This window comes from Argiope bruennichi, chromosome X1 (assembly GCF_947563725.1).
Source record: "Argiope bruennichi chromosome X1, qqArgBrue1.1, whole genome shotgun sequence".
NCBI classification, from domain to species: Eukaryota; Metazoa; Arthropoda; class Arachnida; order Araneae; family Araneidae; genus Argiope; species Argiope bruennichi.
This window is the reverse complement of record NC_079162.1, coordinates 132,670,945-132,698,655: the sequence shown is the minus strand read 5'-3', so window position 1 is coordinate 132,698,655 and position 27,711 is coordinate 132,670,945. Positions and strand designations below refer to the sequence as shown.

Sequence of the window (27,711 nt, the reverse complement as noted above, 5' to 3'; positions counted from 1 at the left end):
TGTGAGAACTGAGGAGGTTTCAAGATATTCAAGAAAAACTAAAATGCTTGTCGGGAAACATCGCTGCAACATCGGCACCGAAGTTTACAGAAGGTATTGCAAATTTTACCGAAAAATTCTGAGGAGTGATAGTAGACATCAAGGCGATAAGAATGTCCTAAGAAATCTAAAGTCGTAAACAACGGTGATTTTTTTTTTTTTTTGTGTGTGTGTGGAATACAGATACAGCATACATTTACAGCACAGACATTTTAACATAAAGGAGACAATGAGAAACTTTTATAAAAATTGCTCAATGTTGCGGCCGCGAAGGTCAGTACACAACCGACACCGACGTTTAAAGGACTGCCGGACGCGCTCAAACATACCAGGTGTGCTTGCGATTTCTCCAGCAGCGACGACGATCCGTGCTACGAGATCTTCCACTGTATCCAAAGGTGTCTGATAAACAAGAGATTTCATGTGACCCCAGAAGAAGAAATCCAAGGGATTAAGGTCCGAGGAATGTGGAGGCCAATCAACAGTCCGCCACGTCTAAATCCACCTCCCAGGATATGTATCATCTAGGTAGTTACGCACAGAATTCGAAAAATGCCCTGGTGCACCATCATGCATTAACCACATGTTCTGGCGTACAATGGCCAGTATTCCCTGTAGTAAATCCGGAAAGACATCCTGCAAGAAAACAAGGTACTTTGCGCCAATGAGGCGATCGGGCATAAGATACGGTCCCAATAAATTACCTCCGAGAATTCCTGCCCAGATGTTAATACTAAATTTGTGTTGTACGTTCGACGAGATAGTGATATGGGGATTTTCGGATGACCAAATATGTGCATTGTGCGTGTTGGAGACGCATTCTCTAGGAAAGCAGGCTTCATCTGAGAATAAAATTCTTGCAGGAAAGAGTACATCTTCCTGTATGGGACCAAGTATTTAGCGCGCGAACTCCATCCAACGTGGAAAATCGTCATCGCATAGTTAGACTTTCTGCCCTTCTTGCCCTGCATTTGGTCCCGTTATTTTGAAGGATCCTGCCTCCCGCAACCGTCGATCAATATATGCAAAGGTGCTGTGGCGTGGACAACGCCTACTTGGATATTGCTCTTGGTTATATTCTTTGTGCTAAGCGTCCATCCGCTCAGCCGTAAATGAAATGCATATCCGCATATTCGTCATTCGTGAAATCTGACACGTTGCCTGCGAATGAAACTTATCGATTATCAATTCTGTACGTTTTTTAATGAATATAAGTTGCTTTTATACTTCTCGAACCATCACTTCTGCAATGCTTGCTGCTTTTATATTCCTCGAAAGCATGGAAAATTTACATACGAGAAAGATTCTTCTTTTCGACTACCTTGTTCCAAATCCTCGCATTCGTAGAGCCATTCTCTTTGCAAGGCTAATTATCTCTTCGATATCTATTTTTGCGATTTTCACAGAATAAACGTTTCCTGCGACCCTATGTTTTATGATAATTTTTCATCTCCTTCATGCCTATTATCACTTCTCCAAATTTACCTTTCGAATTTGGCAACAACCTCTGTAAACATCGGTACCGATGTTGCAGCGATGTTTCCTGACAAACATTTTAGTTTTTCTTCAATATCTTAAAACCTCCTCAGTTCTCACACTACAGACTTATATCAAATTAAAGAGTATAAAATTCCTTATATTTTCAAGCTTTTATTTTTCTTAAAATTTTAATATTTTTACAGATAAGGGTTCTAAACTACTTTTTCGTTTTCAATAATTTACGACCCCCTGGTTCATCACATCGGCATGTTACATGAAAAATAGCCTTTAAGAATGTGCTTTCACTTAAAAAAATTCATAGTTGAAATACCATTTGTTATTTTTTTTTATTAAATTTTTACAGATTTCAACAGTTTTCCGACTCCCTATATTGTTGCGATTTTCACCCCCTAAACGTCGTTTGGGGCCCCATATTGTATGGTGATTCTTTATCCTCTTCATGCCTACTTTCACCCCTCTGAATTTGTCGGTCAAATTCGGCAGCACCCTGTATAACAGTTTTTCAGCAGCTTTAGTTTTCTTGAAATTGTTTGCATTTCTGACCACCAAGTATCTGTACATTTTTAACAAAGCCATTACATTCGGAAAAGTTGATTGCACTACATTATCATTCATCAGTTCATAAGTATTCTTTGCAGGTGCTATTTTGTTCCCATTTATTTCGAGAAACTGTAACATGAAATATTTAAAATGTACCATTTCATTACCAAATTCGGATTCGATATTCTATGAACAATGTTCTTTAAACTTTTGAGTAGCTCCCTTAATTTCGATTTTCGTCCTTCTTGGAAAATTATCTAAATATCCTAATATTGAATAAACTTTACTATAAACTTTTACTTTTAAAACTTTACTATAATTTTTTTAAAGAAAAATGCATTCATATCCTTAATTCTTTCCACACAAAATTGAGTATCATATTAATTGAAACAGTTTTAAATTGTTAATTTTATTTAAGTAAATTTGAATATTTAGAAAAACACGCATTCATATTTATAATTATTTTTTCTTCTAAAAATTAAATTATAATCCAAAAATTAGGAGAATAAATATTTACTTTTGCATTAAAAAATTAAAAACATATTAATTAAAACTGTTTGTAAATTAATAAATTAATTTGAAATAATTTAGAATTTTTTTTTTTAAAGCAAAAAACACTATTCCAAGAACGAACTCAGGTCTCATAAATGCTACGCCGGCGCCTTATCCACTATACTAATCGCGCCTCGGCAACGGCGACGGCGACGAATTAGTTTATAAGCTAGGCTAAAAGTTTAAGGGCCATTTTCTCGAAACTGACTGGCTACTGCGCTTTAATATTTTGAAGAATGAACATTCTTAATGTATACTACCATTATATTAAATCTCATCCTGACATGAATTTTCAACCTCGTGCCCTTACTTTGCTTTCGGAAATGAATGAAAATATCTGTCTTTCGAATGCCTCGAACATCGAAACAGCGGCTCAACTAGGCATTATATCATTATCTTAACCTTTCTTCGTAAAACAATAACACTTGTCTTTGAAATGAGCCGTTTTTTAATCCTTAATTTGTAAACCAGAGAAAAACTCAAAAACCAAAGCAGCCAAGCAACCTTCTTAGCACTACATCAAATGAAAACAAAACTTCCTTCCATCTAATTTTGAAAGGGGGGGGAGAAAGAAAAATACTACAAATACCTATTAGGCAGCAAAGAAAAAGAAAATAGTATTTTCTAAACACGAATCGGTTATTTCAAATTGCTGTAAACTAAAAGAGAAAAAACAGGAATAATTTTCATTAAAAAATAAAAGTACCTAGCGCGGTATTTATAAATAATTAAAAGCAGTCACGCTATATAAAAAAAATAAAAAACGACGAGGATACAAGAAACGAAACATAGTCGGATATTTTTATCATTCCTTCTTGGAATTTCGAAATTTATACTAATACTATGCAATGCCCGGAACGAATTCTGTGTACCCTTCCTGGGTTACCGTGTGTCAGATTTCGCTCAGACATGCTTGTGCAATTTCATAGGTTTGGAATCATGCCACCAACCTCAATTTAACTGTTCTGGACACTTGGCCGAAATAAAAGAAAAGAAACAAAATTAGCTGCACGGGAGACAAGAAGAAGATGCCATTGAGGAGTTTGTTTAGAAGATATTGAGGACTCCCCGCGATATGATTGTAGTGATTATGAGCAATCATAAACTTGTATTTTACATTATATATATAGTTTCGATACACTTAATATAATAAGGCAAATAAATACGCGCTATGAAACAAAGTTACTTACACTTACTTTACTTTTACTCTCTTTCAGTTTGCTTTCACTTTGTGCATTGTATAAATGCAGAATACAGTTCACCCAGCCACAAACTACATCTTTCTTAATATATTTCCATATTTAAAAGTTAGATTTTGAATCAAAGCTTAAAACGTCTATTTTTAATATTGTTTTTATCTTTTTACCTCTTCTAGAGTGGATTTAATGTAAAAATTGTTGGACATTAAAAAACATCTAAAACAATCACATGCAAATTTCAATCTTTTAAAATGATTATTATAACTGTCCTTAATAAATTTCACAAATTATAGAACTCATAACAACTTTATAACGATCTCATCATTTAATAACTATCTTTCCAATTAATTTCTGAGTGAAATTCAATAACTAGTTAACAGGATAGTAATAAAACCAACTTCATCCTTCATAAGAGCAAAATAACAACACAAATGAAAATGTGCAGTTTATGTTATTGCAATGTTGCCTATAAGACCCAATTTAGGATAAAAACTGTAATTTCTGAAATGTAGTTAAATAAAACAATTTTTCTTTCATTCACAATGCAGTAAAAAAATCATTGGCTTAACCAGAAACAACTTTAATAATATATTCATAATATACTTTTTTAAAAGCAAAATTCTGTAGATTTTGCCTCTATAGTTATGAAAATTCTAAAACTGATATAAAAGATCTGATTTTCTGGATATAAATCACATAATGCGGTTACTACAGCAAAATTTATTTCTTATTATAGATATAAAGTAACTTCTAAAATTATATATTAGATGTATCATTTTTGAATCGAATAAATGATAATAAAATTTAATAAGACTTACCTGTTTATTTTTGTTTTTCTTAATTCCTTCAGATACATGATATTTTTTCCATGCTTGCTCCCATAGATTTTTGTAGTTAGTTTTGGTAACATAATGAATAAGTTGAGCATATGTTAAAGAAATAGTAGATAAAGGAGATTTTTCATGTGGCTTCAAGAACCTATAAAAAATAGCACAAAAAGAAAAATATAACATGACATTTTAAATTATACATACATGATGCAATTTCCATTAAAATTTTATTTTTGATAACCAAAAAAAAAAACATTCCTAATGAATAAAAACAAGCACTTACTTAATGGTATAAGGTGTAATTCAGATACTCTTAATACATAATTATAGAGTTATTTATGCTAATTTGAATGTTCTGTAAACATTAAAACTGATTAAGATACTAACTTGTATATTTACTCACACTGCTTACAAAAATACAAACAAATTAGACAATAAATCAAGAACAAAATAACAGAAATTTCAAAAATAATAATTGTAAAGAATGATAAAAATTAATTCATAATTTCATTGAGTTTTATCTCAGTTCTTGAATTTTATTTCATTAGAATTATTCATTTGAACTAGAACTTGGGGCATACTTGTCTATATGCTCGCAGGCCTGTCAGATGCAGGATTGTCAAGCCACAGGGAGAACAGAAAAAACCGGGAAACTGCAGGGGATTTGAAAAATTTCATAAAACAGGGAAAATACAGGGAATTTTAAGTTTCTTAGATATTTTTTCTCGATCTAAAAATTGCCGCTTTCTAAAGATCGGAAGAATAAAAGATAGTAGTCATAGCTTCCAGAAACGAAACAATATCATTCGAGATTGGGTAATACGGAAACTCGCAACTTATTTTTCTCCTCTTTTTTCTGTACAGATCAATCCATTTTCGATTTGTGAAACAGTTATTCTTATTTTCAAAAAATTCCCGAATTACAGCTAATGAGCATGCGCGGGATTTCTGTAACTGTGTGAAAGAATACCTTTCTCTGCCGGAATTAGCAACATTCAATGCCGCGGCGGGGTTTAAACAACCATATTTGAGTTTATTGAATGGTTTGTTTATTATTTGAAAAACTGTGAGCTTATTCGAAATAGATTAGAGATTTTTTTTTTTTTTTTTTTTTTTTGAAAAACAATTGTCTGCTCAAAATTTATATTCAATACGAATTGGACGGATAAAAAAAAAACAATCCTGATTTTGCTGAATGGGTCCAAGAAGTACCACAAAATCCATTTATTGCGCACTGCTCGCTTTCTAAGAAGATAATATATTTAAGTATTATGGTAAAACAGGCACTTAATGGTCATGCCAAAAGAGGAAGAGATACAAAACTGCGTATCAGTTCAAAAGAGTCATCATTGATGTTGGACTTGATCTCACAACATGCAGGGACTTCTAAGAATAACTTGCAATGTATTTTTTAAAGAAGTTTCAGCTCCTGTCAGGAGTAAGAAAACAAATTTCAGTTGCTCAGTAACATTTTTCCCCCATCCCGAGCCTCTTGCTTTTGTTGCTTTGACTGTTCTTGTTGAGCCTTTTGGATTTCCTTTGGAGCTAACATATCTTCCAAAAATAGGATGTTCAAATATTATCTGTAAGTCAATGCGGATTACAGTACGATTTGAAACAGGTTGTGGGCCATGATGAACATGAAACCGCACAAAAATTCAATAAATGCATATAAACACCAAACTGAAAACAAGAAGCGCTTAAGGCAAGATGGTGAAGTCTTCAAATTACTCCGTTTGTAAACGTTAAAAGGATTTGATTTTTTTTTTTTTTTGTTAGGATTATCAAGAATAAAGTATAAATAAATAGTGATTATAAAAAGTGCATTATCTAAGGTAGTTATCTATAACAAAGAACAACCAAATGTATATTCCCTACTAGTCAGCAGATCTTAGTTTGGAGGTCTTGAAAATTACAATAAGCTAGTCAAAATACATGAACATCATCCAACAAGCTAGTGACAGTGGTCTCATTGTACAAATTTTTATAGTCTAAGCAGCTATCAGTATCCATAAGGTGGCGAAGTTTGAGTAATGTGAATATAAACTAAATCATTCATTGTCAACTTGTCCCGGTCTCCAATACATAGTTTTAAAAAAATTACATTAAAAATCAAATTCAATGAAATATTTCATTTACAAATATCAATATTTTTTAAATACATTGTGAGTAAATTTAAAAACTGAAATGTAATCAGATGTTTTAAAAAATTATTAACAGTTAAAATATAAACTATAACTCAAGAATATACAACTAAAACACTGAGAAATTTGCACAAGAGACAGGCACAGAGAGATTTGACCACTTTTTAAGTAACAATTTCCAACAAAAGATGTTAAAAATGTTATAAGTCAAAGAGGCAGTGTCTTAATTTTAGTAACTTTTTAATTTTTAATAATTTTTAGTAACTTTTGTCATTGTACACACACGCGATACATACAATAAAATTACCGGTGCAGTGCAGCTTGCAAGACAGAAATGTACAATGTTATACGACGATTGGAAATTTAATAGAGGCAACAATATAATTACATCTGATACAAAATATCTATACTTATAAATAAAGCTCAATGTGTGTGTGTGTGTGTGTGTGTTGGCGCTCTACAGGCCAGGTCATTTGACTTACAGCTACCAAATTTGGTACATGTATACCTTAGAGGTCGGGAATGTGCACCTGGGGTCCCTTTTTTTAATTTTTAATTAGAATTTTAATTATTAATTAAAAACTAACTTTCCCGTCAAAAAAATCTTCCATTTTCCCCACCGCCAAATGAGTAAGGCTCAGTTTTTTTCCCCCAACAGTAATGAGGCTAGGGTAAACATTTTTCGGCCGATTATTTCAAACGATTCTGTTTATTTTCTTAATGTTTTATGCATTTAAAATTAAACATTGTTAATTAATCCATCTTTCAGATTCATTCTGAAGTACTTTTAAATTAAAATAACACAGAATAAAGGAAATTAAAAATTTCTAATCTACATAGCGTTACCCCAACTGGCGTAGAAAAATTCACGCATTTGCGTTAACGTAAATGGCGTTGAGAATTCACGCATGCGCATTGTGTTCTGATTGTTGACATGACAACCATTATCAACGGATGATTTAAATTATTTTTAGGTTAGTTGCATGCTTTTGTAATTAAATTGTATTTATGTTAGTTATATATTTTTTGTATATGTTTATAGTTTTAAGTACATCGTTTTTTAAGTAGTTTTTTTTAACCTGTTTTCAATGATTTAAATTATTTTTAGGTTAGTTGCATGCTTTTGTAGTTAAATTGTATTTATGTTAGTTATAAACATTTTTTGTATATGCTTATAGTTTTAAGTACAGCGTTTTTTAAATAGTTTTTTTAAACCTGTTTTCGTCCGATTATTTTAAACGATTCATTTTATTTTCTTAGTGTTTGATGCATTTAAAATTAAACATTGCTAATTAATCGATCTGTTCATGATGAATCTGAGAAAATTTTGTTGACAAATTCTTGAGATATTACATAAATTAAGAAAGATATTCTTTAGTGCTCATAAAGTTTAAACGCTCAGTGACTCTGTTATCAGTAATCATATTATAAAAAATGCTTTGTTTCAGTAAAAAATATTATTATATTAATAGCAGATTAATTCTTTCCACTTTAATTTAAAGCATAAATTCTACGAGAGGTAACAGAAAATTAGTGAGATACATATTACGTTATGATTGAAGGCCTTTATAATATTATGAGTGAATTATATGACTATCAAAATTTGAAGTTTTAATATATTTTGATGAAGAATCTATGAAAGTTGGAATTGCGTAAAATATTTAATTATTAAAATTTAAACGAACATTCAGATTGGCGAACCGGCTGGTCGCCAAAGGCGGCTAGTATATATATATATATATATATAGCATGAAATTTTTATAGTTCTTCGATGCAATTACCAGCATGCTGTACAACTTACTTTTAGCGCTTGAGGAGTAGCAGTTTTGTAGTAAGTTCGAATGAAGAAGTGTATCGCTGTAAGAATCTCTGGAACTACTTGGTTACGAATGCGATGAAGTTTTTTTTTTTTTTTATTATTATTATTATTATTATGGAATCAAATCATAATAACACAGGTTAAAATTCGGGTAGAGCGAAATTTCCACCTCATAGCGCAAATATATCAATCTTTGGATGCTACCAAAAATAATTGATATGATTCTTAGTGATTAAAGTGATATAATTGATATGATTAAAGTGGTATGATTCTTAAAGTGATTTATGTTGATTGTTCATCCGAACAAAAAACATAAATGGTACTATTTCAGGTATTCTATGATTTCCACATTTCTGAAAACACTTTCTATAAAATATGACTTCCTCGATAAGCTATAAATGTTTCAAGTTAGCTGAAGCATTGATAGTTTGTTTACATACATTATGTACTTACGTTGAATCGGCTGTAATTATACGCTTGCCACACTTAAATTTACAACCACTGTATATGGGAAAAATACATAAAACACACCTCCCAAGTAGAAAAAAAAACAATATTTATTAAAAAGATTGTTTTACTTTGTATTAGCTTAAAATTCTAATTACCAGTACCAAAAGTTAACTTACACTAAATTAATACAACGTAATTCGTAAACTACCCATTTTCTAACAGTTCCAGCATTCTCCAAAAGCCAGATATAAAACTCAAATTTTGAATACATGAAAAAATTGCATTAATATTTTATGTATTTCGAATACGAGCATATCAAAGAACAATAGACAGAAATATTTTAACGAAAGAATAACTTTTTAGATACACGTTTATGATTATTTCCCCAAATCTTATTTCCTCTTAAAGTCAAGAACAATCAATTTTTCAGAAGTATTACTTTAAGCAACGAAATATTGTAATATATTTATAAATAGTAATTTATATAGAATCTTATTAACGTAAAGAGGATTTTTTACACTGCGATAAGAAAGTTCAGACGTTGACGTGATTTGGCTTTAGAATTGTGACAGTATAAATTAAACAAATAGTATATAGTTAAACATATTCAAAATCTCTTAAAATGCTATAATCTAAACACAGTTGTTTTATTCATTATAATACAAGTCCCTGTTTTTATCCAAAAATGTAGTATGTTTTTTTCAAAAATTTAGACTCGAGTATGAGTTTTGCGAATTTTGTAAGCATATGCAGATTTAAAAGAGATGACGTCACACACCGACTCCTTCTACAGCACGAAATTCTGCACACGATAACGAATGTCGAGACGTCACGAGCGAAAGAAATTCAAACGAAGGACGTTACGAAGATCTGGTCGTTGAAGGTAAGTTCGTTTCGGAAATTTCGGCTAGTTTTAATCAATCAAGGAAATCTGTTCACTGATTTTAACTATTGAATGCATATATAGAGCAAAACGCAGTTCTGGAAGGTTATGCAAAAAAAAAAAAAAAAAAAAAAAAACGCAATGATCGTCAACTCCAAATAATGACAAGCATCCAACAAATGATTATTCATGAAATTCATACTTTGGATAGACGAATTCTGGAAGCAGGAAAAATGGTCCGTTGCAAAATAAAAAATCCGCAAAAAATGACACATAAGACACAAAGAATGACGTGGACTCGAAAGCATATGCCTTTTAAGTCGAACAGTGATATTTAGCGATGAAAAAAAGTGAAATCTGGATAGCCCAAATCTATGATGATTTGCGCAAGGAGCGTCGGTGCTTTTTTTCGTAGCAAACAAGATGATGGATTACTGATAGTTTGGACAACCTTTTGATACAATGAATAAGTGTTTCTGCACTTTACCTATAGTCGCCAAAAATCACAATATTCTGCTAAAATATTTGTGCTGCTAAATATAATATAAATGTGCAACATAAATGTAAATATAAATGTGCTGCTAAAATATAACTGCTGCCATTCGCTGGGCTTCTAGATCCTCACTGGGAATTTCAGCAAGACAATACTTTGAGTAACACTCTAAGCAACACAAAAATCTGGTTTAATTCTCAGAATATAAAAGTTATCAGCTGCCCAGCCTGTAGCTCAGATCTTAACTCAACAGAGAATCTTTAGGGCATTGTTCCATAAAATCTACATTAATAGTATACAAAATGTTTCTGTAAATGAACTCAAGAGATCTATCGAGGATATACGGTACGAAATCAAGCCCCAAACCATGCAAAATTTAGTTTCTTCGATAAAAATTCATATTTATCATTTCCTCATTATTCATATTTAGTTAAATAGAAAGATGCGCAATCGGGTTTTTACAAGCTATTTTAATTTCATTTTTATCTAAACCTTTGTGACAATGTTAAATTTGTCTTTAATTTCTTAACAACTTGCAATACACTCAAATTAATTTTTATTATCATAATAGTATACATGCAACATATTATACTGAAGCCATGTTGGGCAAACTGATTAAATACATTTTAAAATCTTAATAAATTTGTTCACTGTCTAAACTTTTGCGTCGCAATTTAAATCAATTTATGTTAGCAACCTGACTTTTACATAGACTTCCCGACTTGAATACGCATGCGACGAGACATGGAGCAAAAATTGGCAAATAATCGACTAAATTGGCAAAATAATTGAATAAGATGTCGCAATTTTGCCGATTATCTTTTGGCTAAGATATCATTATGATTTAGGAAAAATTGAGTATTTATTTTCATCCACTATTTCGATCACCTATCGGTGAAAACTGAAGAATTTTATACGTGAATAGGACGATAGGGTTGTTCCTCCTGATTCAGAATTCCTTAAATACTTCGGAAAAGAACTGACATTTTATTAATTTAATTATTACTTCTTCGGCAATTAATTTCTAATTATTTACTTATTTCATTATGGTTATTCTCAGATTAAAATCTGATTAATAAATGCAGTAAACTTCATAAAATGCAGACAACTAGTGTTGACACTTTCGTAATGTGCATGCTAAGATGAATTGTTTTACTGTAACCAAATTATGTGAATTCACTATAAATCACTGGGGTAAATATATTGTGTAGTTGTAAATTAAGTTTATTAAAAATAAAATCTGTTTTTCGCAGTCTGATTTATTAGGTTACAATGATTTCTATAATAAAATATTATCGAATGCAATTGACGATAAAAGATAAAATTAAGTGACATGGTAGCTTTTTAGCTACACTAAAACAACTTATCTAAGTATACACTAAACTTATCAACAAAAAAAAATTAGTACTTAAATTTTTCAGATTCTACAATCAGTATTATAACTATGCAGTCGGGGAAAGTAATTTTTTGTTTTCTTGAATTTTTCTTTCAATCACTTTTTACGGCAAAAATTATATAATTTCAAGTATTTCTAAATTTTTAATAAACTTTGAGCAAGTCATATCACTGACTCTCCGACCCGCCTCGAAGGCACACAAATAAAAAACTGAATGACCGGACCGCAGCAAAAGCATCACTGGCGGGAACTGTGGTTGAGCTCTAAGGGCCATCACTGGCCTCGGTACAACCCTTCCCTAAGGAAGTGCATCCCGTCATCGACAGGAAGAGCCAGATCTCCCACCTATTTCTGTACCTACCAGGGTGGCGAGATCCAACCACCTTACCGGAATCTCATCCTCTTTTCGAGGTGCCCCCCGGGGGGATTAGATTTTGGATAAAGTCATATAACTGACTCTCCGATCCGCCCGAAGGCACACGGATAAAGAAAACTGAATAACCGAACCGCGGCAACAGCAACACTAGCGGGAACTGTGGCTGAGTCCTAAACGGCCATCACCGGACACGGTACAACCCTTCCCGAAGGAAGTACGTGCCGTCATCGAAGGGAGGAGCCAGATCTCCCACCTATTTCTGTATCCTCCAGTGTGGCGAGATGCAACCACCATACCGGAAGTATCTCATCCTCTTTTTGAGGTGCACCCCCTGGGGGGGAGGGTAGACTTTGGATAAATATGTTTTAATAAAACTACAATTAAAATGATATTAAATATTCATACAATAACATGATAATAAAAACCAATGCATGCAATTGAAAAAAAAATTGTTTTGGGGAGGAATATTAGTTAGCATTTGCTCATAGGAAAAAAAGTATTTAATGGTACGAACAAGTGCCTAAAATTGAAGGGAGAGGAATTTAAGATTTAAATGTTTTGGAATAAAATGTATTGGTTTATAAGTCAAAATGTACATATATAAATAAATATTTGCGGAACCTAACGTTTCAGTAGTTCATTTTTCATAGGTGCATTTTTTATATTTTACTAAGCCTTATATAAAAGAATAAGTTAGTGCATATATTTACAAAACATTTTCACCAGCATTCTTAAAAAAAAAAAAAAAAGTATCTTTTCCACAAATTATATTGTTCGCTGCAGAACAATAGAAAATTTTTGTTCCCGCAAGCGAGCTTATTCGTCTCGGACTCGAAATATATTTAAAAACTTGTTTCCTGTTCGCTGATTTTTTTTTTTTTTTTTTTTTTTTTTTTTTTTTGCGAAAATAAAGAGTAATTTTTTATTAATCATTCTGGAATTCTGAAAAGTTTCTTTCGTAAAGCTATTTGAAATTAATTTCTACAGTCATTATACATAGCTATCATCATAAGAGCATACATTCTTTGATTTAGCACGACATATTATCCAGACTCAATCAATACAAAGTTGAATGCCTTCTTTGTCAAGAATACTTCGATACTGATTACTCAAAAGACACATGTGTAGTATCCCGAATTAGAACAACAAAATCAAAAATCTCTGGTCTTAGAAGTGAATGTGAAAATAATAATAATAAACAGTTCCATGATCAGACTACAACAAATGTAGTTAATTTATTGCTACAATCTGCTTTTCATACTAAAACTTAAAATGAAATATAACCATATTTTTCTAGAATTAAATATCAGCGTAGTTAAATCTCAAGAGTCTCATTAAACAAACTCAATACTGACAATCTTTAGACAGTTAGTAACAAAAAAAAAAAAAAACTGAGATTTTTTTTTAATACAAATTTTAAACCAAATATTTAATAATCCGAGATAAATAAAAGTCCGAATCTGAATAAAGAGGAAACTTAAGAATGTGAAGAAATTTATTTATTGAGCTAATTAATGCTTAATTGATTTTTTATTAAATGGAAAAATAATTATGAATTATTTTGAAGCTAAATTAGAGAAATTATGTTTGCCTCCTATTGGATTTGTTTTGCTCCCCTGTCAGTAAATCTCTGCCGCCGCCTTCGATGGGGACATGCAAAATTCAAAATGCTTATTCAACAAACTTCAAAATGTCGGCAGCATTTCATTTGGCATTCAAATGCAGAACTTCCATGAATCAAATTTTTTCCACATTATTGTAATGTAAATTTATATATATATATATATATATATATATATATATATATATATATATATATATATATATATATATATATATATAAATTATGCCAACATCAAATAAATAAATAATGAAATCAATAAAAGAATGCTTTTTATAACCTTAATATTTTATCAATAGTCTTTGCTTTTAAAGGTGAAGCATAATCTCTGTTATTGTGTGATATAATGTTGCTTACTGAAAAATATGAATATAAGAAATTACTGAAAAATAGGAATTTTATTTAATAAATACTATACAGAAATGTAACTATTTAATTCTATAAGCATACTGACCAAATTATGTCACTTTATAAATAATGCATAACGAATTCCATAGTCTGTGACAAGAAAAGGCACATTTGTTTTTTAATTTAACGATGCTTGTTGAATGCTCAATATTTCATACAAAAGTCGAAAATCTTAAAAAATTAATCTGCTGCAATTGTAATTATTATAATATTCTAAATAAACATAAAAGAAATCCAAAAAAAATTTTGGCATTAAAACATTATTAGATAACACATTTAATATTAGTATTTTGAGTGCAAAATTTATCTTGCATTTGTATACTATGCATGTGAAATGAAGAATTTCAAATATTTTAGTGACTGATGATAATGATTGATATTTCAGTTTACAACTATTTTTGTAAAAATAAAATAAAGTAGCTTTTGTATAAAATTTAGATGAAGGGTTGATGCAAATCAAATAAAATTTTAAAACAATACATTTCAATTTATTTAATTGCCGTACTGAATAAACTTGCTCGAAAATAAATTTTCAAAGAATTTCTCTTGATAAGCAAAAATAATTTATAACAAAAAAAATCTCAAATGAAATTAGTTTTCAAGTTAATACTATTTAAAAAAAAATTGATACTTACAAAGAGTTCAAGAGATCATAAGAGACATTTTTATAAATTAACCATAGATTATATTATATTTACTTTATAAAAGATATTTTTATTTGATCTCAATTACATGAATAATTGCGATCTGTCAAATAATTCTGTTTAATCACGGTAAAATGTTATTTATATCTGCTTTTGAAAAGAATTTTAAACTTTTAAAAACGAATTTAAAAATTAGACATATTATACAAAAACTACACATTCTAAAATAAATTTTTGATTATTTAATTGGATGTTTCTTTAAAGCATTCACAATTATATAAATAAAATAATTATTTCTATAATTATATTTGATTTCAAATTTCTAATCATATCAATCTGTAAAATATAGGATGAATAAAAGCTAAAAAAAGTGCAACAATAAAAGAAATATAGAATAAATGAGTAAATACTTAGAATGATGTTCTGCGATTTGCATTCCACTTCTGTAATAAGCCTATATCCTGTATTGTATCTTGTCATAATGAATTATTTTGCAATCCAAAAGCATTTGTATAGAACTCTATGTTGCTGATAAACCATAGATGATAACTTATTAACATTTATTTACGAATAAAATGCACTAGTTTTTCATGTGCTTGTAAAATAAAGTGGTGCAGCATTTCATGTCTATTTATAAGCAGTAAGCAGTGTTTATAAGAATAGTACATATTGATAACAAAATGCACGAATAAAACGCAAAAAGAATAAAAATAAGATAAATCTTAGTAAATTTAATCTAATCAGCTCTGCCTCTATCGATAAACTATAATTTTCAATGTTAAAACTAATATTTCTTTTAAACGATAAAAAATATATTCAATTTTGTTTCTTTTGTTCATACAACAAAACTTTCCATTTTGATGCTTTCAGTGTAATGACAATTCAGGCAAATGCAATTTAAACAAATTCACTGAACTAACATCATATTATGAGCTTTCAACACTCTTGAATATGATGTCAATTTTAAAATGCTTGTGTTTGGCAAGAGAGGAAATCATCTGAGTGATATGTGGTTTGTTCCCAAAGTCAGAAGAAATTTATTCTCTGTCAGTAAAGCTATTGATAAAGGCTACATGGTACATAGACTAACTTTATCTTTAAATATAAGTGCTTTTTAAGTCATTTTTAATTATATTCAGAGAAAAAATAAGAACCAACCTTAATGAAGCATTTTTTATTATAAAGCTATGAGTTTGATGAAATAAGTTAGGGTACTTAACTAAGGAAGTATTTAATTTTATATAAATAATATATATAAAATACTACCAAGAATTATTGAATATTTTTCACCAACAATGAAATCAAGTTATTTTAAATGTTTTTAATGCAAGAGTAGCTTTAAAAATCTTATTAAAAGCGTTCCATTGAAATATCTCCAATTATTTAATGACATTGCAATTGATAGCATAAGGAACTTCGCAGCATCATAAATATTTTGCTTTATATTTATTTTTGGAAGCCCTGAATCATTCAGTGAATTCACTTTTAAAAGTCCACAATAAATGAAACAAATATTTTCCGGCAGCATATCGTTAAAAAAATCTACATTTTTGTTCAACAAAATACTTGAATTAAAAATACTTAAATATTTCGCTAATGGCGAATCTCTAAATGATTTTGAAATATAATAAATGCCTTACAAACAAGTAATCGTGCGTAAAAAAGCAACAATGAACTGAAGTTGTTTTAAAAACTAAAACACGTTTTTTATTAATTATCTCTAAGATTTCCCCCCTATCTAAACAAGCAAAAAGAGGTGAAAGAAGTCAATAAATGAAAGGGATATATTCTCCCTTATATAAAGGGGGTGAAAGAGAAAAAACCCTCTGAAAAGCATATATTTTCCCTATGCTAACAGTATTTCTCTAAATTGATTAAACCTTTGCCACTGACCTATGGATTCGTTGAGATCTGTTTAACATCGAAAGATCCGCACATCAAAGAAAATACATCATAAAATCCAGCAGATTTAGTGTGGAAAGTTTTTATTCCGGAAAGTTTTTATTCAAAGATCAGAAAGAAAAGAAATAAGCATGTGGATAAAAATTAAGCCCTTTAAGGCCCTCATATAAGGACTATAAAAAAAATAAGCAGTTTTTAACGACTTTTAATGACGTTACGCACCTTGGGTTATGATTTCAAAGGACATAGAAACAGTTCTCGTTTATCTAAAAATAATCATGTTTACTTAGAAGAAGAAATAACTTCATGTGGATTCTATGCTTTAAATTTAAAAGATGTAATGCACGCTAACTCACTTGATGTTTTAATAGCAGTAGAAGATACTATACAGCTACTGCGCGAGAGACTATCATTAAAATAAACGCCATGCTATGAAACAACATGATGTTGATGTCTGAAGATTTAATGATCTCTGTGAAAGTTGCATGCTTGGAAAGAAACATTGAGAGACTTTCAAAAGCAGAAGAAACAGAGGCTGGTGAACTGATAAATGTAAATGTCTGTGGCCCCAAGCAAAATGTATCGCTTGGTGGTGCACGAACGTTGTACGTTTTAAAAATGACTTTACGAAGTTTTGGAGGATATTTTTTATCAATAGAAAGTCAGAGGCTGGAATTGCTTTAAAATATTTAACAGTGAGTCTGAAACAGTTGGAACACAATGAAATGATGAAGGGACATAATTTAATAATTCTGAAGTTGAAACTCTCCTTACATTTAAAAGAATTTCACTAATCTTAATACCATACAAACTGCAGCAAAATGGTGCTGCTGAAAGGGAAAATCGTACATTAGTAACATATATTCGATATCTTATTCAAACTTAGGAACTTCCAATCAATGCATGGGCTGAAAAAAATTAATATTGTGGTTTATGTGTTAAATAGAATTGCTAAAACCTCAGTACCAGATAAGAACCCATAGAAAGTATGGCTCAACAAAGAAAAAGCATGCACTGACCATTTACGAATTTTTGGCACCAGGGGACATATCCACATTCCAAAGCAAAAGAGTAGAAAATGGGACCCAAAATGTTGGAGGTCATCTGGTTGAATATTGTGGTAGCAAGGACAGCTATAGAATATGGGACAATAATAATGTTGTTTTTGGTCGGGATAGTGTCTTTAAAGAAGAGCCAATGTTAGAAACTATGGTCCCGAATGTGACTGATATAATAGACAAAATTGTTCAAATTTTCTTGTCTGTAGATAATAAGGAATCTTTAGATTTAGCAGTTCAAAAAGAAAATTCTGAGGAATATGTGAGCAGAGTAAAAGTGACTTACTGCAAAGTTGTGCTAGAAGAGAAATTAAAAGCTTTTACATTCATAAGATTACATATTAATGGCAGAATATTCCATTTCAGATTCTTATGCCACAGAATTGTAATCAAATAATGCCAATAAATGGAAACAAGTAATGCATAAGAAAATCAATTCCTCAAAAGAAAAGTAAACAAAACCTGGAATCTGGTTGAATTGCTTCAAGGCAAGAAAGTCCTAAGAAAACATTGGATCCTGTGAATCAAAAGAAAAATTGAGATTAGTAGCAAAAGGATATCTTCAGAAATAAGGTATTGATTATAATGAGATGTTGAGTTTTGTAGCTAGATTTGACAGTCAGAAAAGCATGGCAGCAAGTGAAATCTTTTTGCAATTGATATGAAAACTGCATTCTTACATCAAAAACTACACTAGAAAGTTTTTATGAAATTGCCAGAGGGCTATATTGATGAATCTAGCAGAGTGAGCAAGCTCAAAGAAAGTCTGTGTGATTTAACAAGCTCCATGTTGCTGGAACAAATTGTTTGTGGATTTCATACAAAATCAAGATATAAAATCTTCAGTTTATGATCCATGTTTGTTTATGCAAATAAACAAGACAAGTAAGTTCCTAGTAGTAATTTATGTGGATGACGGTCTTTGTTGATGGAAGCAACATAGAAATATCAGAGTTTGCTCATAACTCAGTGATGAATTTTAAGCAAAAGTTGGCTCACCTAACGACTTTCTTGGAAAGAATTCACAATGGTTTCATGCGAAAGAATCAAACGCTGTAAATGTATCATGTGAATTATCTAATTCCTGTGAAAACGCAGTATCGAGAAACAATTGGAAGCCTAATGTATTTAGTCATAGCAACTCAATCTAATATCGCTTACTCGGTAGGCATTGAGTCTGAAACATTAAAGTGTCCAAAAGTCTCAAAATGGAATTCTGTAAAACGAATTTCCAAATATTTGAAAAATACTTCAGACTGTGGATTACTATATCCAAATAATCATTCAACAATACAGCTGAAAATTTACAGTAATGGCATCCATGCAAGTGACTGCAAAACCTGGCGTTTAAGAACTGGTGTAATTAGTAAGTTTACTTTCAGTGCTATATCTTAGAGAAGCAAAAACAAGAGTGTTGTCTTCTCTACTATCGAATATGTTGCCACAAGTGGAGGTACAAAAGAATGTATTTAGCTCAGCAGATTACTCAGTGAAAATGATAAAGGAAGATGATATACCTGTGTTATATGTTGATAACATTAGTGCTTTAAAACTAGTGAAAAAACAGAATACCATAAGGAATCAAAACATATTGGTGTGAAGTTTCACTTCATTAGAAAGAAATTTCATGAAGTTAAGTTCAATACTGAACATGTGGAAAGGAAGAATCAAATTACTGACATCTTGCCTAAACCTTTTGGCATGTATGCAGTTCCAGAGATTGAAACAGAATTAGGACTAAGGTTTGAAACAATTTTGTTTGAGAGAGAATATTAAATAGTACAAATAAATTTCCTACTGCAATTGCATATTTAACTGTTGTAAATGATAAATGTTTTGTACTTCACTGGTATGTCAATAAAATATGTTCATCCAACACTAAGCTATTCTGTACTAATTTATGTTGATTATTCAATGGCTTCCAAATTAATTCCTTTTTATAATACTGAATTTTATAGCCTTAAAATAACAGATTTCACTTACATTTATGAAGTCACAGGCAATGCCATGTGGATAGTTTATAATAATTTTAAATTATGGGTTTACCGCTTCTTATACACTGTAAGCCACTTGAAAAGATATTCTTCAATACTTTATTTACTTTTTATTATTTTTCTTCATAATATTAATTTGTATTGTTGATTAGATGTCAGATAGTTAAAACAAAGATGATCTCTACTGATTGTTTCTTTTGTGTAGTTATTTCACTATCACATTAGCAACACTTTTCATAACTATTTCAATACACAAGTTTTTTCCCCCTATCTAAACAACAAATATTCCACAGCTTATATTTTACAGATTGAAATTTCAACTAAGAAACACAGATAAATAAAATTATGAAGCTCAGCCTTTCAATCAATATAAATGAAACACTGAATGAATGAATATAAAGAAGTTTCTTGGGAATATAAGAAATAACATAAATAATCAATATTTATAGTTTGTGCAGCGTGTGTATATTATTTTATAAAATATATATGCCTTTTATGACCAAAAATGTTCAGATATAAAAAAAAAACCTACTAAATATTCAATTTAACATGTCATTCAAAAATTCTGAAGAATCTTTCAACACATTATGAAGATGGATACTGCAGAAAAGAAAGAAGAGAGAAAGTAATATTTATTTAAGTGGAAAGCATAGAAATAGACTTCATGCTATTTAAATTATAATCATCATTATGATTGAAATTCTAAGATTTACTTTAAAGGGATATTTACGATTGAAGTAAATTTAATATTATGAATAATAATACTAATTTAAGTACAAAATAGATAGGTAATAGTGATCTATTTACTTTCTTAACAACAGAATACTCAGGTGCAAATAATTCAGTTAGAAAATCCATTATAAAACCGTAATCAGAAATGCTGTAAAAAAGTTTAACATAAAAAGAATAAAAATAATACAGTTATACAATGACTACAGATAATTTTCAAAAATTTCTTCAAATATTACACAAAAGGAATTTGAAACACACCTGAATACTTTCCCATCTCTTTTCTTCCAAAGGAATATGCTTAGTAATTGCCATTCAGAATTAAGCTGAATATCATTAGAGGACGAAAAAAAGTTTACTAAATTTTCATCTGCCACATCTTCCTCAAGAAGTTCAGGAGGGATCTTCAAACCATTAATAATGAACTTTAGCCAATTAATATGAATCTGTAATTAAAATAATACAAATAAATATTCCAGATGTTACACAATATTTGCTAAAAAAATACAGAACATACTTTTTTCAAAACGAAAGCAATGAACAGCATTAGTTAGAAATTATAGTGTCAAATTCTCAGTTCCTCTTTTCTCAAATAAAAAAATTTCTTTACAGAAATTCAAAATTAAAACATCTTAAAATTCCAGTAGAAATATCTATTTACAATTACATAACTTTTTTAAGTAAAAATCATGGACTACGAGTTTAAAGTAAGCAGTGCCATTGATGTTCAAGGTCAAACAGTAACAGATAAAACATAAGGAATCAAAAATAGAATTAAAAACAGATTTTTATTAACTTTCGGAAGCTAAATTATAAACTACAAGATAAAACGATATATGATGAAAATTAAAATGGAAAATTATAATAATATATTTGCACTTTGCTGGAATTATATATTCTCCTCAAGTTTCAATGATCTGGTTTAGTTTAGTTATATTAATGTCCTGTTTCAAAGCAATTGTACAACTATTTATTGGTGGATCTCATAATTTTGAATCTCAGGCACAGTTTGAACAAAGAAAATAAAAGAATATGATATGAAAAAATTTTAGAATATGATGAAAATATAAAAATTAAATGAAACATAAGAAAAATTTATTCTTAGACTAAGAATATAAGAAATATCAATTAGAATATGTAATATTGGAGTAGAATATTAATAGAAGGTAATTTTCGGCAATTTTTTATCATTTAGAATAGGAATGGAAGCATAAAGGGAAATGATCACTTTAGTATAATGGTTTACATATGCCACTACAGACCAACATGCCCGTGTTCTATTCTTGGATAAAACTTAACTGTTTTACATCCTTTTAAGCCATAATGGCTAGCATAAGAAATAAAGATTAAAAACCAGAAAATAATAAATAAAAAATTTTTAACAATATATTTTTTAACAGAATGTATAACAAAAAAAAAAATATCTGGGGGTAAAAACAAAAATCATAAAAACATGAGATGCCAAAAACAATACGAGAAGGCTGTTAAGTTACTGTTAAGTAAGTTAATCTCATAAACAAAAATCCTAAACTGACACTTTTATAATTTTTTGTTTTGATCACCAGATTTTTGATAAAAAAATAGCTAGTTTTCATTTTCAACACAATAATAAAAAAAAAGTTATTTTTTAAAGTTTCCTTCATATATATCATTTTAAATGCACAATCAGCTTGAATTCCTTTTTCACTTTTACTTTGCATAGCTGTTTTAAATTCAGAAAGGTTCTGTGAAGCTGAAACTATTTCACATGACATTAAGATTAAATATTTTCCTAGTGTCCGTTGGTCAATATATCAAATACAATATGTCAATATAACAGGTATTCAATTAACAAACCTGTTATATTAACAGAACAAAAGATGCTTTAAAAATGTAAATATAAGGCTGTAATAAAATATTTTAATGGAGAACTATTAACAGTGATGTTATTTAGTAGAGCTGCAACGAGGTAAAGTTGAATCAATTTAATATCACGCACTATATCAAATGGATATATGCCATACAGCATATTTATAGATATTTTCTCGCCTAAGGAAGAGTAATTAGTAATATTACACGAAAAGAATCTGCATATCAAAGTAAATGAATTCCTTCTTACATTTTTGGGAGACAATGTTTAGACATATAGACCTAGATGATGTTTATATAACATAAAAAGTTTAGATATAGAATATTTCTTATAGAACCATCAATATAATTCACTTTCTTCCAAGAAAAGAAGCATGATCGTACAATCATTCAAAAGAATTTTCATTATATTGTAATGTGCCACTTTTTTTTTTTTTTTTTTTTTGAAAATGTGCATAGAATTTAAAAAAATTATTTAAACTATCAAAACCTATTTTATCAATGAATACTTTTAAAATTAGTTCATTCATTTAGTTAGTATTTTTATAATTTCCCATCAAAATTCTTACTTTTTGAAATTTTTCCTTCTCTATGATACATCAATAAGTAATTTAACAAAATATAATTAGAATATATTTTACAAAACAAATGATGTCAGTAAAATTTTTCACACGAGTAAGTATATGAAAAAATATTTTACAAAAACCAAACTTCTAAATTTATACAGCTTTTCTTTTTCCTCATCAATTTAACTTCCCAAATTTAGTTACCTTTCATTGAATTAATTTCAATTATAATTAAGTTGATTGATATTTATTAGAAAGGCAATTATTCGCAGCTCATAAGGCAAAAAAAAAAAAAAAAAGCTAACCTGGTATTAATCAGTAAAAACTGATCCATCTTATTCCTGTTACAAATACCCCAAATGAACTAAAATACCCCAATTTTTTTCATTTAGTTTCATAATCTTAAATTTCTATCACCACTTCTGGTAGATTTATTCATTTTGTATATCTCAGTGATATATATAATCAAATATGAGTATAAAGATAAATGCAGTATTACTAAAATTTTTACAATATATTGAAATTAAAACTTTTCAAAGGTGACAAAAATAATTTAATAATACCTTAAAATAAAATGATTTAAATTAGCTCATTTTAATTATTTCTTTTTGTCATGAAACTTGACCCAAGGGTATGCATTTTCACATTCATCAATTAATATAAAAAATATATCAACTTTAATTAACAAAAATTAATTACAAGTGGGATTTTTTTAATTAAATATCACATTAATTTAACACATATTAAAGTTAATATGAAGATCACAGCTTCCATGAATCAAAATACAAAAATCTTGCTTAGGATTATAGTCAGCATGAAATCATCATTTTGCAGTTTTAATAATTCGTGGTTACAGCTTTTTATTACTCTTATAAATACAAATGATCAGCATTTGCAATTTCATATAAAATACTTTTCATATTAAGCATCTGCATCATTTGTTCACTTTTGATCTAATCTAGGACAGCTTATACAGTACATTTCATCAACCAGGTTTTATATATATATATATATTCTAACCATGAATCCTTTTTGAGCAAGAAGATTCTTGAAGATATTTTTATTTCAGAAGTTCCATCATAAATCCAAAATTAAGAAATAATTCATGGTTAATAAGAACTTGATTTGAGATATTTATTCATCAAGTTTCAATAAAATTTTCTAATGTCAAAATGATTTCAATTTTGTTTTTTTCCCCTCTCTCTAAAAAAAGAATTCAAAAGAAGGTGATAATGTGAAAGTTTTTAAAACAGTGTTTTTGTTCCTTGGAGCAGGGACATAATTGGAGATTTTTATGATCCAGGACAACACATGATAATAGGACTTGCCTCTTTATTGTTTCTCTCAACTTTAATTTTTTTCTCATTATGGTTAGTCATTTTCTCAAATTTTAATTTGGCTTATAATTCCAGATTTCATATTCTTTCTGAACATATTAAATCAGAAAGGATATGATATCTAGAGCTGTTGGACATCATAAAACACAATATGAAACATACAATATAAAATGTTTATTAACAAACTATTCGGTATAGTTTATTTTTACACTTGGATTTACTACAATTTGGAATTCTCAGCTTCACTGACAGACTTTCATGTAACCATGTCTGTTTAGCATTGGGACTCATCCATACCTGACATTTCCGAACGAGTCATAAACATCCAATAAATCATTCGTAGCTCATTGAAAAAAGGGGATAGGGAGATCTGGTATATAACTTACATAAAGCTCTTAATTCATTCAAAGATATTAATGCTCTATAATGTATTCAATTAAATATGAAATAAAATATTTCTCAATTTAAAGTAAACTTGAATATGTTAGATGCGAGTCATACTATTTATTTAGAAGCATTATTGTTTAACTTTATTTAAGATATTCATTGAATTATTTAAATTGTTACTTCTAAAGTTATTAAAAGTTTTAAATCATAGCTATTATTACTTTATTAATTAAAACTACGTATTGTTTATTTCTTATAACTGATAAATAAAAAATAAATCTTCATAGAAAAATTTAGTTTTAAAAACATCCTTTTCAATTTCTGTCTTCATGTTAAGATTCAGTCTTTCTTCAACTGAATTTTTAGATTAGACAAATTTTTGTGGTCCTATCAACTTTGAATTGCCCACTATATAATATGCAAATTAAATTCCATTATACAATAAAAATACTACAAATATATGCCTTTCCATTACAGCTAAATAAACTACCAAGTAAATAACATATTATTCTACAACATATTTTAGCAAAATAATTTCTTAAAATATTAAGAAAATTAAAATAAAACATAACTGAAAACTGATGTTATTTCTTTTAATAATAAAAGTTTAAACATGATGAAAATCTACCGTTACAGAAATAATGTAAGACAATAAATCAGTTTACCAACTATATACATTTAAAAGAAGAAAAAAAAAGTTTGTTATGTATTCAAGCATTTACATAAAATTCAAATTTAACAGCAATAACTGCTGCTACATCTTAAATTATAGATAATATAATTTAAAATTGAATAAATTAAAATTTTTTAAAGGAATTTTAAAGAAATGTATCTAATCTTGCACAAATGAATCAGAAAATAATTATCAGTAATGTTACACAAGCATTAATTGAAAATACAAAAATCTATCCACATGCCATTTAGAAGTAAAATAATGACAAATTAGAAAGAAAAGCTTGTAGAAGACTTTTTTTAGGTACAAAGCATATTTTTTAAAAGACAGAAAAACTAAATTTACATAATGTTTTTCATATCTTATAAAAAATAAAATTTACAAAACAGCCATTCTGCTTCAAATAAGAGGGACGCAAATTATATTAAAAAAACACAATATTAATCTTTAATGAATATAAACATAAGCAGCAATAACTCAATCCCCAAATATTTTTTTTAATTCTACAAAAATTTAATAATTTTCTATCAAAATAATCCTAAGTATATGTATTAAAAATTTTATAAAAATCCTTACATATCTTGACTATGATTCTTTAAATATTTTCTAACCGTAAAATATAAAAACATGCAAACAACTAACTTTTTAATTGAATTTAATAAATATCAAAGTACTACTCATATATATATATAAAGGGAGAAACAGATAGATATACAGAGAGAGAGAGAATGAAAAACATATTACATGCTTTCAATGATGAACAGTGAAAAACAATTTCAAATATCTAATGCTAATTCATACTAAAATAACAAATTACAGAATTTTATTTTCTTTGTGAAATATGAAAACATAGGATAACAATATTTCTAAATCTTTTATAATTGAAGAGAGAAGACATTTTTATGCTTAGCAACCATAAAGGTTAAGTGCACAAAATTTTAATACAATATCTGACGTAAAAATTTCTTTAAGATGGTTTACATATAATTAAAAAAGGAAAAGGGGGTGGAAACAAAACTAACCAAGCATAACGCTTTATCTTCAGAATATATTTTAATATAATTTAAGGGAATTCCTAGGTTATCTTGAATGACGGACCCAAAATTCATTGTTCGATATTCATGATTAAAAATACTTCACAGAACAAAATTCCTTTCAAATCAAATACAATTCCATGGTAAATAAAATTCGAATGTGAATTTATAGCGCGCTGCGCATCCAAACAAATCAATGTTTTGATTTCAGAGCATTGCCATGTTTTCAAAGCTAAGTGTCTTTCCTAATCAATGTCGCACTAGAACGTTCAAACTGTATATTGCAATGAGGGAAGGAATTCGCTTAATAGGGATGACGAATATTTTCAGAGCGGTTATTATGTAACCAATATCAAAAAGTCACAAATACAAGTAATCAATATTTTTCAAAGAGGGGTGTGATTCAAATCCTTGATGCGATCTTACTCGTGATATTTCGATTACAGATTTTGGATCATGATAGAAAGTAACAATCGATACAATATCACTGAAATTTGCCGGAGCGGTGACTTTACTGGAAAGTAACAATCGATACGATCTGTCCAATGGAAGCTCTTGAAAGAAATCTGTGATTGGATTGAAAAGTGAACGGAACGGTTATTGGAATTATCGTATCGTATCATTGAATTGCATATCACTGAAATTTATCGGAGCGGTGATTTCACCGGAAAGTGCGAAGTTCACCGCTCCACTTTACGGGAGTGACCGATATTCGTATTTGATGATGCGATATTCCATACAGATCATTTTTAATTGCTCGTGACATGATTGACTTTGATTACATGTACTCTGTTTACTGCTGGCGCCATCTATTGGTAGAATATAGGACTAAAGTAAACATTTTAAAGAAATGACATATTTTTAACTCATCTTTTCCAGAAAATGGTTCACTCTAATAAATAAATTAAATAAATAGATTTGAGAAAAAAAATAAAATTTAAGAAGTAAGCTGAAAGAGATAAATTAATTCAATCACACGTTAATTAAATTAGTAAATTAAGTATTAATTACAATTAATAAATTTTATATTTAATATTAAGTAATAATTTTTAATTAATAATATGATTGAAATAACAGATATTTGGAACGTATATTTAAAAATAACAATAGCAATATTATTTGTTATTCAAAAAATCGTGGATTATGCATCTCTATCGCTTAGTAATAATTTGATATCAGCTCAAGCAGTTCATTTGGATACATTGATGAAGCTTTGGAATTTACCATCAGTCTATGTTTCTAATGATACCGAAGGTTATCGATTTCTACTGAGAGTCAATTTATCAACC

The 27,711-nt window shown here is 29.1% G+C and overlaps 1 protein-coding gene across 1 annotated transcript in view; it reads right to left on the bottom strand.

Moving 5' to 3' along the window:
- LOC129958216 (WD repeat-containing protein 81-like) overlaps positions 1-26,620 on the bottom strand; it is a 114,975-nt gene extending 88,355 nt beyond the window's left edge. The window contains exons 1-3 of the mRNA XM_056070497.1: positions 26,411-26,620; positions 20,839-21,023; positions 4,649-4,808 (exon numbers count right to left, since the gene is read on the bottom strand). Of these exons, the coding sequence (XP_055926472.1) occupies positions 4,649-4,808; positions 20,839-21,023; positions 26,411-26,497 (432 nt within the window). The 5' untranslated portion in view covers positions 26,498-26,620. The remainder of the gene's footprint in view (positions 1-4,648; positions 4,809-20,838; positions 21,024-26,410) is intronic.
- Positions 26,621-27,711: the final 1,091 nt, after the last annotated feature.